The sequence below is a fragment of the Lactuca saligna genome, chromosome 2, assembly GCF_052625555.1.
Source record: "Lactuca saligna cultivar CGN05327 chromosome 2, ASM5262555v1, whole genome shotgun sequence".
NCBI lineage: Eukaryota > Viridiplantae > Streptophyta > Magnoliopsida > Asterales > Asteraceae > Lactuca > Lactuca saligna.
Window position 1 is genome coordinate 143770103 of NC_136418.1, and position 13160 is coordinate 143783262.

Consider the following 13160-nt stretch of genomic DNA (forward strand, 5'->3'; position numbering starts at 1 on the left):
ATAATATTGAACATATATATCCCCATAAGATGCATTGTGATGAGATATATTTTGTATTGCTTGTTAATATATGTGTTTATCTGTGTATTTTACTCGCAATGAGTCTTTTAAAATGTTTAATCATTTCTAAGAGACATGTGATGTTGTATAAATCATGATCTTGTTGCATTCATTAATAGGGAGATATATGTGAAAACCCTAGTACAATATGGACACTTTATGTTGTATATATGTGGTGGTTTATATCCTTCCTTAATTTTCATAAAAAACGGATATGATCAAGGTTGTTAAAATTGAGATATTGTTTGTAGGATTGTAAGATCATGCGATCATACCTATAAAACATTGTCAGATTGCAATATGATCGTTTTGTATGTAAGATCACAAACATGATTGTATGATCGGGATCTGATCTGATCCGATCCTACCAATCCATGAAAATTTCCAAATTTTAATCAAAATTTTATTATCTTTACCCCTATTTTGTTTGACCTAGTTTCCTTACCCAAAGGTAAGTTGATAATAACTCTATTCTTGTACTATTTTATGAATTGTAAATGACTAACAAGTCTATAATTCTTTTTCTTCTTTTATGTTTACGCTCATCGATGGTAGAATTTGAGATTTAGCTTCAGATTGTTATTAATTTCTCCCTTCAATAGTTCAAGCTCAACAATAGATTTGAGTTTGCTCAAGTTCTTTTCACCAAGAGCTTGAAACTTATGGTTTTTAATTGAACTTCAAAAGTTTAAATTGTTATTGGTTTCTTTCTTATAATAAAAGTACATAATATGTTAAATATTTAAAGTGACTAATATGAAGGTTGTAAATTGCTATTATTGTATGATAAATTATCAATCTTAATACTTATTTTAGTTTTTTAACCATGTCATTAACTACTACATGACCAGTTACCATGTTGAGCTATTTAACTTTGAAATACGAAAAAAAAAGTTTTATAAACAATCAATAACCTTTTATATCACTTTTTGTGAGATTTCAAGACTATGAACTCGATTTTGGAAATTTGAAAATGATCATACGTAGAATCCCGATCTTAAAACTTTGGATAAGACGGACAATTTCTTAGAAAACTACAAAGTACAAAGCTGGTTACCTTTCCATAATTATCCTCAAAATGATAAATATGCTAAACGATAAGAACCAAACACCTAATTTTGTTTGAAACCAAAAATATAAAACATACAAATGCAAAATTAGAGTATATACATAGACTATGTTGAAAAAGGAAATCTCCACTCCACTTTCAACTATTCCCATAAAGATTTCTCCATACATTCTCTGCAAAAAGACACTCATTCCTACCTACAGTAACCCTTCTTTTTTCTTTAACGAAGCTAAATACAAACTGTCGTTTTCCCTTTAAATAAATCACACAATTTTTTATACCAAATATTTTTTATATCCTGATGATTTTTATATGAAACATCCACTGATCCACTATGTGTTTTCTAAATTCTAATTCTACTTGCTTTTTTCATCTTGAAAAACACAATACAATCTGTCTTCTATAAATGTTTTTCAAACTTCACATGATCTATCAAAAATAATGAGAGATATCAATCTGATCAATTGTTATCTAATATTATTATTCTATTTTTGTCGTGAAGAATTGCTGATCGAATTTAATATTTCATTCTAATCTTTTTTTTCAACGACAAGAAGAAAGTTTGTTGGAAAATCTTGGGGCACTTATATCAATCAGATCCAGAAATTTTGTACAAATAAGTGCAAAATCAGTTTTTCAAATTGGGTAAAAGTTGATAGTTTCTGTAATTACTTTGATTAAATTCAAGTAGAATCTAATCAACTTGTTCTTCATCGGAATTCTAATTCAAAAAAAAATCGTAGAAGATATTTTGAAACAAAAAATCAGTATTCAATACTACTACTCTGTTATTGTTATTGTAATGATTTCTGGAAATTATCTCTACATTTTCCAAAAATAATATCAAAATTTATTCAGGAATTGTCACCAGAACAGGCCTCCATGCTCGTCTAAGTAACCGCTGCCGTAACGTCCCCGGCAAATGCCTAAATCTTCTTGACCCACTGCGCCGGCCAATCAGATCGCCTTCACCACTCCACCGATTCGTCTCTTCACCACCTTCACGTCCACCGTCATCCAGCGGCGGAGACACCGAAGACGACACAAACAAGTCCTTTAACTTTCGTCTTGAACCGTTATCCTTCCCATCCTCCGGCGAAGAATCAACATCGCTTCCTCTCCGATCTACAAACTCATCAGGTGGCGGCAACCGCCGGGTGGTTTCGCCGCCGCCGCGACTGAGTAACATCCGTAGCGTCTTCCGTCGGCGTAGGTGAATGACAGGGCTTGAGGAAGGACTCCGCGTAGGACTTCCGGCAACCGCGCATTGTGTCGCTAACATCTTGAATTTCTGCAGCGTCGCCATTGATTCCGATCTAACAAAAGGTCATGTAAATCAAATTGTTTCTAGAAATCGTGATATGACAAGAAATGGATCAATCATGAAAGAAAAACCTAGATCCGAGATGCTTATCGTGTGATCTAGCCATAGAGAGTATAGATTCTTTGTTTTTTCTACACACTAGAGAGAGAGAAAGAGAGAGGTTAAAGAAGTGAAGGAAAGCAACAGTTAACGCCGGCAAGGTTAAAGTGACAGGTGATAATACGGGAGGATTTGTAGGATGGAATAGAGGTGGGCCCATGCCACGTGGACGATAACAGGTAGTTCCGAAACGGTCTTTCCCCTGGGTCACGCCGTAGGGGATACTTCTACTACATGTACTTTTTACTTCTTTCTTTACAAAATAACAATTTTTTCATAACAACTTTAGAGTATACTTATTGTTTTCTAGCTATATATATATATATATATATATATATATATATATATATATACACATGTATTATTTTATTCAAAAATTTATTTTAGAATGTGCATGAATCTAGTTTAGTCTTGTCTGGTATTTTATATTCTTTTAAATTGTTAACCAAATACACTACAAAAATTAAATACTTTATTGTTTATAAACATTATTGTTGGATAGTCAAAAGGTGTCTATACCCCTTAAAGGTAGTGGATTCAAAGCGATCGTAGCTCATATGTGTCATTCTCTTAGTTGTTTCTTTCAACCTAAGCGTCTATTGGTTGCGACTTAAAGTTTTAGAATGGAGGTTTGAGGTTTGAAATCGAGAAATACTTCTTTAACGGTTAGTGTTTCATAGTTTACATATGATTTTATTACCTAGAGCTGGCTGCAACATGAAATTGTTAATCACACAATTTATATTTATTATAAAAAATGGTGTTTTCAACTATTTAAATCATAAATTATAACACATACATGGATGTTGGGGGTTACTAGGTATAGTGATGGTTGTATGTTGCTTGAGTTTTCAAAACAGGGGAATTGCACCCAAATTGACTTCATCTTGGTGCGTAAATGAGATCATGTGACATACATAGGTTAAAAGATGTTAACAAGAGAGGTATGCACACATCGCAAAATACATTGAAAAGTAGACAAACTCGAAATTATACTGACATGTACATAAAAACAAGTAAGTTAAAGAATTAACGAAAGAAAGTTCTAAAATCACAGTGATACATTGAACACCTTGAATTTATACCAATACACACACACACACACACACACACACATATATATATATATATATATATATATATATATATATATATATATATATATAAGAATGTAAAAAAATAGTTTTTTTAGGTTAACGAACGGAAGTTATTTTGGAAAATCAAATTATGTATAATACGGGGGATAATCATGAAAGTTTAAAAAATAAAAGGGTGAAAATAATATTTTACAAATTTTAAAGTGAATGATGAAAATGAAATTTTAATAAGTAAAATGTTGGAAAAGCCATAAACTCTTAAACTTAGAATATAGAAAAAAAAATTATATAAATTGTCTCTCTAGTTTAACCATTATTCATAAACTCTGGTAACTAAAAAGACCAAATTACCCTCACAGTAACGGACTAAAACTAACGATATTAGTAAAAAGGATCATTTTTGCAAGTTTTGGAAACCACGGAGACCATGTTCATAAAAAAATTTAACAATGATTGAGTTTGTGACATTTGATAAACCATATAGACCACTTATGTAATTTTATATAACTTTTATATAAATAAAACTGAAACATAAGATGAGAAATTGAAGTTATAAATTATTTTGTGGGAAGATAAATTTGATGTAACAATACTTAGTTACATCTAAACAACATTAAAGGTTTGGACTAGCACAAATGGTTTGGAAAATAAAATAATTGAATTCAATTTGTAAAGATATTGTTATACTAGTATGAAAATGCATATGAAATAATGAAGACAAAACTGCACAAATGGTCCCTTTGGTATATCGAAAATTGTAACTTTGGTCGAAAAAGGTTTGGACTAGAACAAATGGTCAAAAAGTTTGATTTTGTTGCCACTTTGGTCCAATTTGCTTTGCATTTTTTTTATAATGACCATTTTGCCTTTTGCAAAAAAAAAAAAAAAAAAAAAAAAAAAGTCGAAACTGCACAAACAGTCCCTGTGGTTTGCTCAAAATTGCCACTTTGGTCCAAAAAAGTTTGACTAGCACTACAGGTCCAAAGTTTTCATTTCGTTGCGAGTTTAGTCCAAAGCACTTTAAAATTTCTTCAAATGACAGATTTGCCCCTTTCTATTTGTTTTTTCCTTTTCTTTTTTCCTTTACTATTTTTATTATTTAATTACAAAGGGTCATCTCTCTCTCTCTCTCTCTCTCTCTCTCTCTCTCTCCAATCGTTCAAGAACATATAAAATAAAAAATACACTCCCCTTCCCCTTGTTCTTCCTCCTTGCAACCCAAACCCACCAACAACCTTCCTTTGTCTTTCTCCAATGACTATCGTCTTCCAAAAGCGATTTTTTGTGTTCAAAATATCTGTTGTGAATCATTTTTTATGAGAAATCAATTTCTGGGTTTCATCTTCTCCAACCAATTTCTAGGTTTCATCTTATGGGTTTCAACTTCTCAATTTTTGGGTTTCATCTTCCATTATCGACTAGATAAAGATCCTTCGTTGTCAAAGGTGCTGGCGAAGGCGACATCGTTGAAGAGAAAGATGTCGCTTTTTAGAGCCTTCATCGGATTAACTAGTCAGTACAGTAACGGTAGTCCTAGAAAAGTCGAAGAAAGCTAGATATGAAGATCAAGGTCGTCGGAGCCACAATGAACCCTAACTTCGATTAGGGTTTCGTCAACGCTGTTATGAAGATCCAGTTAGGGTTTTGCCTCCACTTTATATCTATCTATCTCACCGTTAATCTGGAATCCCTCACCAAAGTTTCTATGAAGATCCACTACAAAAGCGCTCCCTGCTATGAAGATCCACAACAAACCCTAGCTCTGATTCCTTCCACTTGTTATCATCGGAAACGTCTTTTTCTCCATCGTCATCTTTCTTCCATTCGAAACTAGAAGCTGCAAATTGATTTGGTGATGGAGTAGACAACTTCAACGGACATGATAATGGTTCAAACTGTAGCACGAGCAAGAGGAGATAGAAGTAAATGAATTATGTTCTTGAAGTACCAATTTTCATATGTTTTATAAAACTTCTTCTGGTTATAAAGGTTTGGAAATTATGGATTTTTGAGGTTATAAGCTTCATATTGTTTGTGTTTGTAGTGGTATTAATTCATGGAAGTTTGGTATAAATAGAGAGAGAGAGGTAATTTCTTTTTTATTTTTCTTTTAATTAGAAAAGTTTTTAAATAAATAAAAATACTAAAAAAGAAAAAAAAAATAAGGGTAAAATCGTCATTATAAAAAAATTAAATGCAAATGGGATCAAACTCGCAACAAAATGAAAACTTTGGACTAAAGTGACAATTTTGAGTAAACCACAAGGACCATTTGTGCAGCTTAGTCAAAAAAATTATATACTCTTTTTTCAATTTTTTATTATAGAGATAAAATAAATAGGCAAAAGAAAAACACCCTTCACACACACATACTCTCTCTCTCTCTCTCTTTCTCTCTCTCTCTCTCTTAATACATTTCCCTTTCACAATAAGACAATATCATCTCGCTAGAGCTACCATGCTCTTGCCGGGAAATCAAATCGTACAATGCCATTCACACGTCTACCTTCATCTTCCGTTTTAGTTTTCATAAAGCGAACCCTAACTCCGGTTAATTATTTATAGATCTTTGGTTCCTCAGAGATAACCAATGTCGGCACCGGATCTACACCATATATGCAAACCGTCGACATCGAGAATGGAGATGAGTAAAAAGAAATGGGAATGGAGCAGTTTTGTACCACCACATCTCCATTAAACCCTAACCTTAATGCCTCCACCACCATTTGGAAACCCTAACCCTAGCGTCGTCAAACCATAAACGACTGATTGGAGAGGCGAATCTAGGGTTTCTGTAACTCCTAGATCGTTGTCTCCATCAACGAAGGATAGAGACGAAGAGGGAAGAAGGTGAAGCTAAGGTTTCTGAAAATGCAAAGTATTGAGCTAGGGTTCTTTATATGCAACGACAGTGGCGAAGTTGGCAATTGTCGATATGTGTTGAATAGATCTTTATCCCAAGTCATCGCTCTCTATCTTGTCCCATATCTCTCTCCCCCCTCTATCCCTCTTTCTCTCTCTATCTGATGGATTCATTTACATTCTTCCTTTTCTTTCTAAATCCAACTCGTCGTTGCTTGAAAAAAGATGTTGGTTGTGGTGTAGAACTGCTGGTGATGGCAGTGGTTTTCAATAGGTGGTGGTTGTTGTTCATACTTTTCTGGCAGTTGATGGTGGTTATGTTATATTCCTTTTTATGAAAAATCAGAGAAGCTGAGAGAAAGAGAGAGAGAGAGAGAGAGAGAGAGAGAGAGGAGAGAGAGAGAGACATAGAGAGAGAGAGAGAGATGGGAAGAGGAAATACATTGAAATTTTATTTTTCATTTTTATTTTAATATATTTAAATAAATAAATAAATAAGAAAAAAATAAAATAAGGGCAAAATCATCATTATAAAAAAGTTCAAAGCAAATTGGACAAAAGTGGTAATAAAATCAAACTTTTGGACCACTGGTGCTAATCAAAACCTTTTTGGACCAAAGTAACAATTTTCGACATACCATAGGGACCATTTATGCAGTTTTGTCAATGATGAATAAGTTTTTGTATACTTATGGTCAATGAAACTCAGGTTAAAATTGATAAATATGTTTTTGTATCAGTCTAAGAGCATCTCCAACCCACTCTTATTTTCCATTTTTTCTCCATTTCTTCCTCTATTCTTCTCCAACATTCTCTTATTTATTTCCCATTTTGGGGGATATAAACAGTATTACACCAAATATGGTGTTATACTATTCATTTCTCCCAAAATTGGGATAAGCTTTATGTTGTTGGTTTTAGTCCCTCTGTTTATATATTTATACATTACTAGTTCATTTTTACATACTATATATAATTTAAATATAATATTTAATATTTATAATATTTTTTTATATATTAAATTATATTAATTATTTATAAATATGAAGTTTGTTTTTCGTTCATCAAATTCATATAAAAATTTAAATACATATTAAAAATTTAAAATACAATGACATATTTTACAAAAACTTATAATTAAAAGTATGTATTTCTAATATTTATATAAATATATGTATAATATTTATTTAAAAGTATGTAAGTGTAATATTTTTTATAAATGCATGTATAATATTTATTTACAAGTTTATTATAAATATAACCTTATGTATCTAATATTAATTTAATGAAAAAAATATAGATTATATTTTTGTTAAAACTAAATTAATAGAATGACGTGTTTAACAATCTATGTAAGTTGGAATAATAAACTATACTAGGAATATAATTTTTGGGGATAAAAATAGGGTTGAAGATGAAACACTAATTGCCCTATTTTTTTACTCCATTTTTAGAAGAAAAAATAGAGATGAGTTGGAGATGGTCTAAGGGCATCTCTAACCCACCCCTAAACTCCATTTTTCCCCAATTTCTTCTCCTATTTTTCTCCAACCCTACCCCATTTCCACCTCCATTTTTTGGAGATATGAATAGTATCCCCTCATATATGGGGGAATACTATTCATATCTCCAAAAAATGGTGGTGAAGTTTGGTTGTCAATTTTAGTCCTTCAAATTTTTATTCTATATATTTATAGTTTATTATATCTGCTAATTATAATTTAAATGCAATATTTAATATTTATAATATCATGTTATATACTAATTTATATTAATTAATCATAAATATAGAGTTTAATATTTATTTATTGAGTTCATATAAAAAAGTAAATATATATTAAGAACTTGAAACACAATAACATAATTTATAAAATATAGTAAACAAATATGATCATAATCTTAATATATTTATTATAAATATAATCTTATTTAACTAATACTTATTTATAATAAAATATTAATTAATTTGAATTTATTGTATATAAACATTTTATTTATTATAATATAATTTGAAATATTTTTTTAATAAAAAAATATAATATATATTTGTTAAAATCTAATTAGTAAAGATGTATATTTGATAATATATATAAGTTATAAAAATGGAATATTTTAGGAATATATTTTTCGGGGTAAAAATTTGGATAGAAAATGAAGTGGGGTTGGAGATGAAACACCATTTATCTAATTTTTTACTTCATTTATAGGGAAAAAAAAATAGAGATGGGTTAGAGATGATCTAAGAGACATACACTAAAAAAAATGGATATAAAACTCTACCATAAAATGAATGAAATCCACGAATAACTGATATATATATATATATATATATATATATATATATATATATATATATATATATATATATATATATATATATATATATATATATATATATATATATATATATATATATATCATACTATATTATAAATGAAACATTTTTCTTTTCACCACATTCATTTGAAACTCTTATGCATATTTCCTTTTACCATATTAATTTGAAACTCACATGACCTGTCAATTTATTTTTAATAATAATAATTATAAGTTGGTTAATACGATTAAATAAATATCAAATCTAAAGTGTAATTATATATAAACTAAATTTCAATACTAAAATAATATCTTTAATTCTACTTATAAAGTTATGTTTTTCAACTTTTAACATACTATACTTAATTTATTAGTTTTAATATATTGTTAGATGTGAACCGTTATCATTTGAAAGATACAATTTTGGAACAATTTGTATAAAATACTTAAATTCTTAATTTGAATATGACATTACATGGTTAATTTAAATATAAATTTTAGTTTAACTTAAACAAACTAAAGAATATTTTGTAAATAGTTAAAAGTGATTAATTATAGTGTCTTTCTAATAATGATTATAATTTGATTAATAAGGTTAAATGAATATCAAACCTAAAGTATAATTATATATAAACTAAATTTCAATATTAAAATAATATATTTACTTCTACTTATAAAGTTATGTATTTTATTTTTAACATATTATACTTAATTTACTAGATTTAATATGTTGTTATATGTAAACCATTATGAGTTTAAAGCTACAACATTTGAACAGTTTGTACAAATTACTTAAATTGTTAATTTAAATATAACATTATAGTGTCAACTTAAATATAAATTTCAGACCACTTAAAAAACCCAAAAAATAATTTGTGAATTGTTAAAAGTGATAAATTGAAGTGTTAAATGCAAAAAGTAAATTGTAATTTCGATATAAGTAAAATATTTCCTAAAGATATTTTTATAATAGCTAAAAGTTTTAAAATATATAGCGTAAAATAACTTACAATAATAATAGTTATAAATAAATCTAAATAAATGATTATATTGTTACATTTAAAATAAAAAACAATTTTTGATATTTTAAATAATTACAATGATAGAAATTAAAACGTTAAACAAATAAATTTTAAAAATGTAATTAACAATAACAACAACTATAAATAACATAAACCATATATTATATTTAATTTTATTCATAAGTAACCTATAGGTAGAAATCATTCAAACGATTAAGATTATGCAATTTTAATAAACGTATATATTATAATATAATTCTTAATAATCAATATACTATATCAACTTAGTATACTAATTATTATATCAAATTTAATAATAATGCTATTGTTGTATTTAAAAAACATATATTTGTAAAGATTTTAACTATACAGGTGTTTCTGCGTAACGCGTGGGTATTCGCCTAGTATATATATATATATATATATATATATATATATATATATATATATATATATATATATATATATATATATATATATATATATATATATTGAAGGACATGTCATTTCAAGATTGAAACTTGTCCTATTCCAACTTCATATACTTATTTCATTTTAGTGTTTTTATATAACATATGATGTTATCTATTGTTTAGAAGCATATAGTAGTTATGACTATCTTATTTGATAAAATATTAGTAAAATAATTTGTAGATGTAATGAATTACGTTTTTTTTCCGTATAAGCCCATCAACATACTTAACTCTAGTTCACATGTGTTTACGTTTGTTTTGGTATAAGCCCATGAACCTACTAAACTCTAGTTCACATATATTTATGAATTACTAACATATTTTATTTTTGTTCTGACGACTTAATTTATAGTTGTATTAGTAAGAAAAAAACATTAAAAAGAGTGAAAGGAACTAAGGAAGTATCAAATCATTTGATACAATTTTAATTTTAATAACAAAAGTAGTGAATAGTACTTCTAGGAAACGAATATGAACTATGAAGATGAAATAAACTCAATCACCTTCCTGCGCCTAACTCTCAACCAATTTGCCGGTGATCCCTGAATCAGATGAAGGCGGATTACCACCGTCCTCCACCACAATGTCAACCACCTCTGGTTTTTGAACATTCATCTTCTCATTCTGTATCCCTCTTAAATTCTCCACCACTTCTCTCATCGTCGGTCTCATATCCTTCTCAACTTGCAGACACCAGAAACCCAACTCCGCCACCAACGTCACCATCCGCCTCACATCACCATCGTTCTCGAACCCAATTGCCTTGTCAACCAACTCACTCAACCGACGATTTTGAATCCTGTCAATAGCCATGTTAGCCAAGTTTATATCATGCCTGTGTCTACTCGTGTCAACGGCTTCTAACGACGATAGGAGCTCCATCAACACCACCCCGAAGCTATAAACGTCGCTCTTATCTGTCAACCGGTAGCACTGGTAATACTCCGGATCCACGTATCCCGGCGTCCCTTGTGGCGCGGTGGAGACATGTGTGACGTTGAACGGAAATAATCTCGACAACCCAAAGTCAGCAACCTTGACTTTGTAATTTTCGTCTAGAAGGATGTTGCAGGTTTTCACATCACGATGAATGATGTCGGAGTCATGGAGGTATGCTAATGCTTCCGCTGTTTCTAACGCGATGTTCAGCCGCAATCGCCAGTTCAGATTTGCGTTCGCGTTGGCGAACTTTCCATGAAGATGATCGGCGACTGTGCCATTAGCAACGTACTCGTAAACTAAGAGAAGTTCTCTGCTTCTTCTTGAAGTGCATCCATAGAATTTCACAAGGTTTTCGTGATCTAACATCGTCAAGATCTCGATCTCGTTCATGAACTGCTCCACACGCTTGAAACTGTTCTTGTATAAGCGTTTCACCGCCACTTCTCGACCATCCGTCAGCTTACCATAGTAAACGGTGCCGAATCCACCATCTCCGAGTTCTTTTGAATCGTCAAAGCCACCGGTAGCTGCTTCCAGTTCATCGCAAGTGAAAACCCTAGTTCCGAAATAGGTGCTGGTTCCCAATTCCGTTGTTGAAGAAGAATAAGAAGTAATGCTAGCTGGAAAACTGGTAGCAACTCCTTTGCTTGAAACAGCCGTTGTCGCACTTTCTTTGTTCTGAGTTTCTTCATCTTCTCCGGTGGGATACCTTTTCTTCCGTTTTATGCAAACAAAGATTCCGGAGACAATTCCAATGGCAGCAAGAATGGCGCCGGTGATAGGAAGAGCTATAATCATGGATTTTTTCTTTGACGAAGAACTGGTTTGGGTTGCGTTAGCCATGGTGCAAGTTTCTGCGATGAAAGGTTCAGTAGAACATGCACATGAAGTTCGATTTGAATCATAATCGTAGAAACAACGACCATTTGATTGAGTGCATTGACTGCAATTAGTGGCATCGAGTTTCCAATTAACCTCAAATCCTCCCCGGAGAACTTGATCTAAACCGGTTGAATTCACCAATCCTGTGGATTCGATTGCCATTACAGGAATCGGGACAATGACACTGTGATTACAGATTCCAGGTCCTTGTTCTCCGGGTAAAACAAGAACTTTATCAATCCCATTGTCATCACAAGACAAAGAATCAAGAGGAACCCCATGAAGCTTGAAGGAATCTGGGCATCCATAAAGGAAAGTGATGTTCATGTAAGCTGGAGAGTAATCGAATAGGTTGTGATTAATGGTGGTGTTGACGAAATCATGTGGACATATCGATTCCTTCACATCTTCTCTAACGATCTTTAGGATATTGGATGTTTGATCGATGCTTAGAACATGGTATGTCATGTTGTTTATGTCGATAGTAGGGGCATTTTTGCCATTACAGTCGAGCTCGAAGTCAGGATACCCACAGTAGATGGGATCTTGATGCTTCAAGAAAGGGTATCGGATGTTGGAAATATTCCCACAATTGAATGACTCGGCACAATTTTCATAAGATTCATGGAGGCTGCTTGAAGCTCTTTGAGCTACAATGAGAATTAACAAGTTGACTATGGTTAGGGAGGAAGGACACCAAGAAAGGATTTGGGAGTTCATTAGGAATGATATCTTTGTGTTTGATTTGATGGAGGTTTATTAATTGCTAGTTTTTGTTCAAGATTATGGACCTAATTGTCCAACTAACTACAACCAAATTTGGAATTTTACTCCATCATCAATTTAGGTCAAGTTTTGGTGGAATTTGTTGACTTTAGTGTTGGATAAAAGAAATTTGGGTTTTGACTTGTTAGTAAATTTGATGTGTTGTTACATTCAATATGATATAACCAAAAGAGGTCGTTGACCTATACAGGTGCATTTCCAATTGCCAAGCGACAACACATAAACACA

The 13160-nt window shown here is 31.0% G+C and overlaps 1 protein-coding gene and 1 pseudogene across 1 annotated transcript; both read right to left on the bottom strand.

Annotated features, from left to right (window-relative positions):
* Positions 1 to 1878: 1878 nt before the first annotated feature.
* Positions 1879 to 2720, bottom strand: LOC145031918 (50S ribosomal protein-like protein). Its single transcript, XM_078980573.1, has 2 exons — positions 2525 to 2720; positions 1879 to 2445 (listed from the first exon to the last, which is right to left on the bottom strand). The coding sequence occupies exons 1-2, from the start codon at positions 2710 to 2712 to the stop codon at positions 1980 to 1982; spliced, it is 654 nt and encodes a 217-aa protein (XP_078836699.1). The 5' UTR covers positions 2713 to 2720; the 3' UTR covers positions 1879 to 1979.
* Positions 2721 to 10773: 8053 nt separating this feature from the next.
* LOC145031919 (LEAF RUST 10 DISEASE-RESISTANCE LOCUS RECEPTOR-LIKE PROTEIN KINASE-like 1.4 pseudogene) lies at positions 10774 to 12877 on the bottom strand (annotated as a pseudogene).
* Positions 12878 to 13160: the final 283 nt, after the last annotated feature.

Coding starts and splice junctions, on each gene's coding strand:
- LOC145031918 (XM_078980573.1), bottom strand. CDS start 2,712: ATGGGCCCACCTCTATTCCATCCTACAAATCCTCCCGTATTATCACCT. Junction 2,446..2,524: donor GATAAGCATCTCGGATCTAG/GTTTTTCTTTCA, acceptor ACCTTTTGTTAG/ATCGGAATCAATGGCGACGC.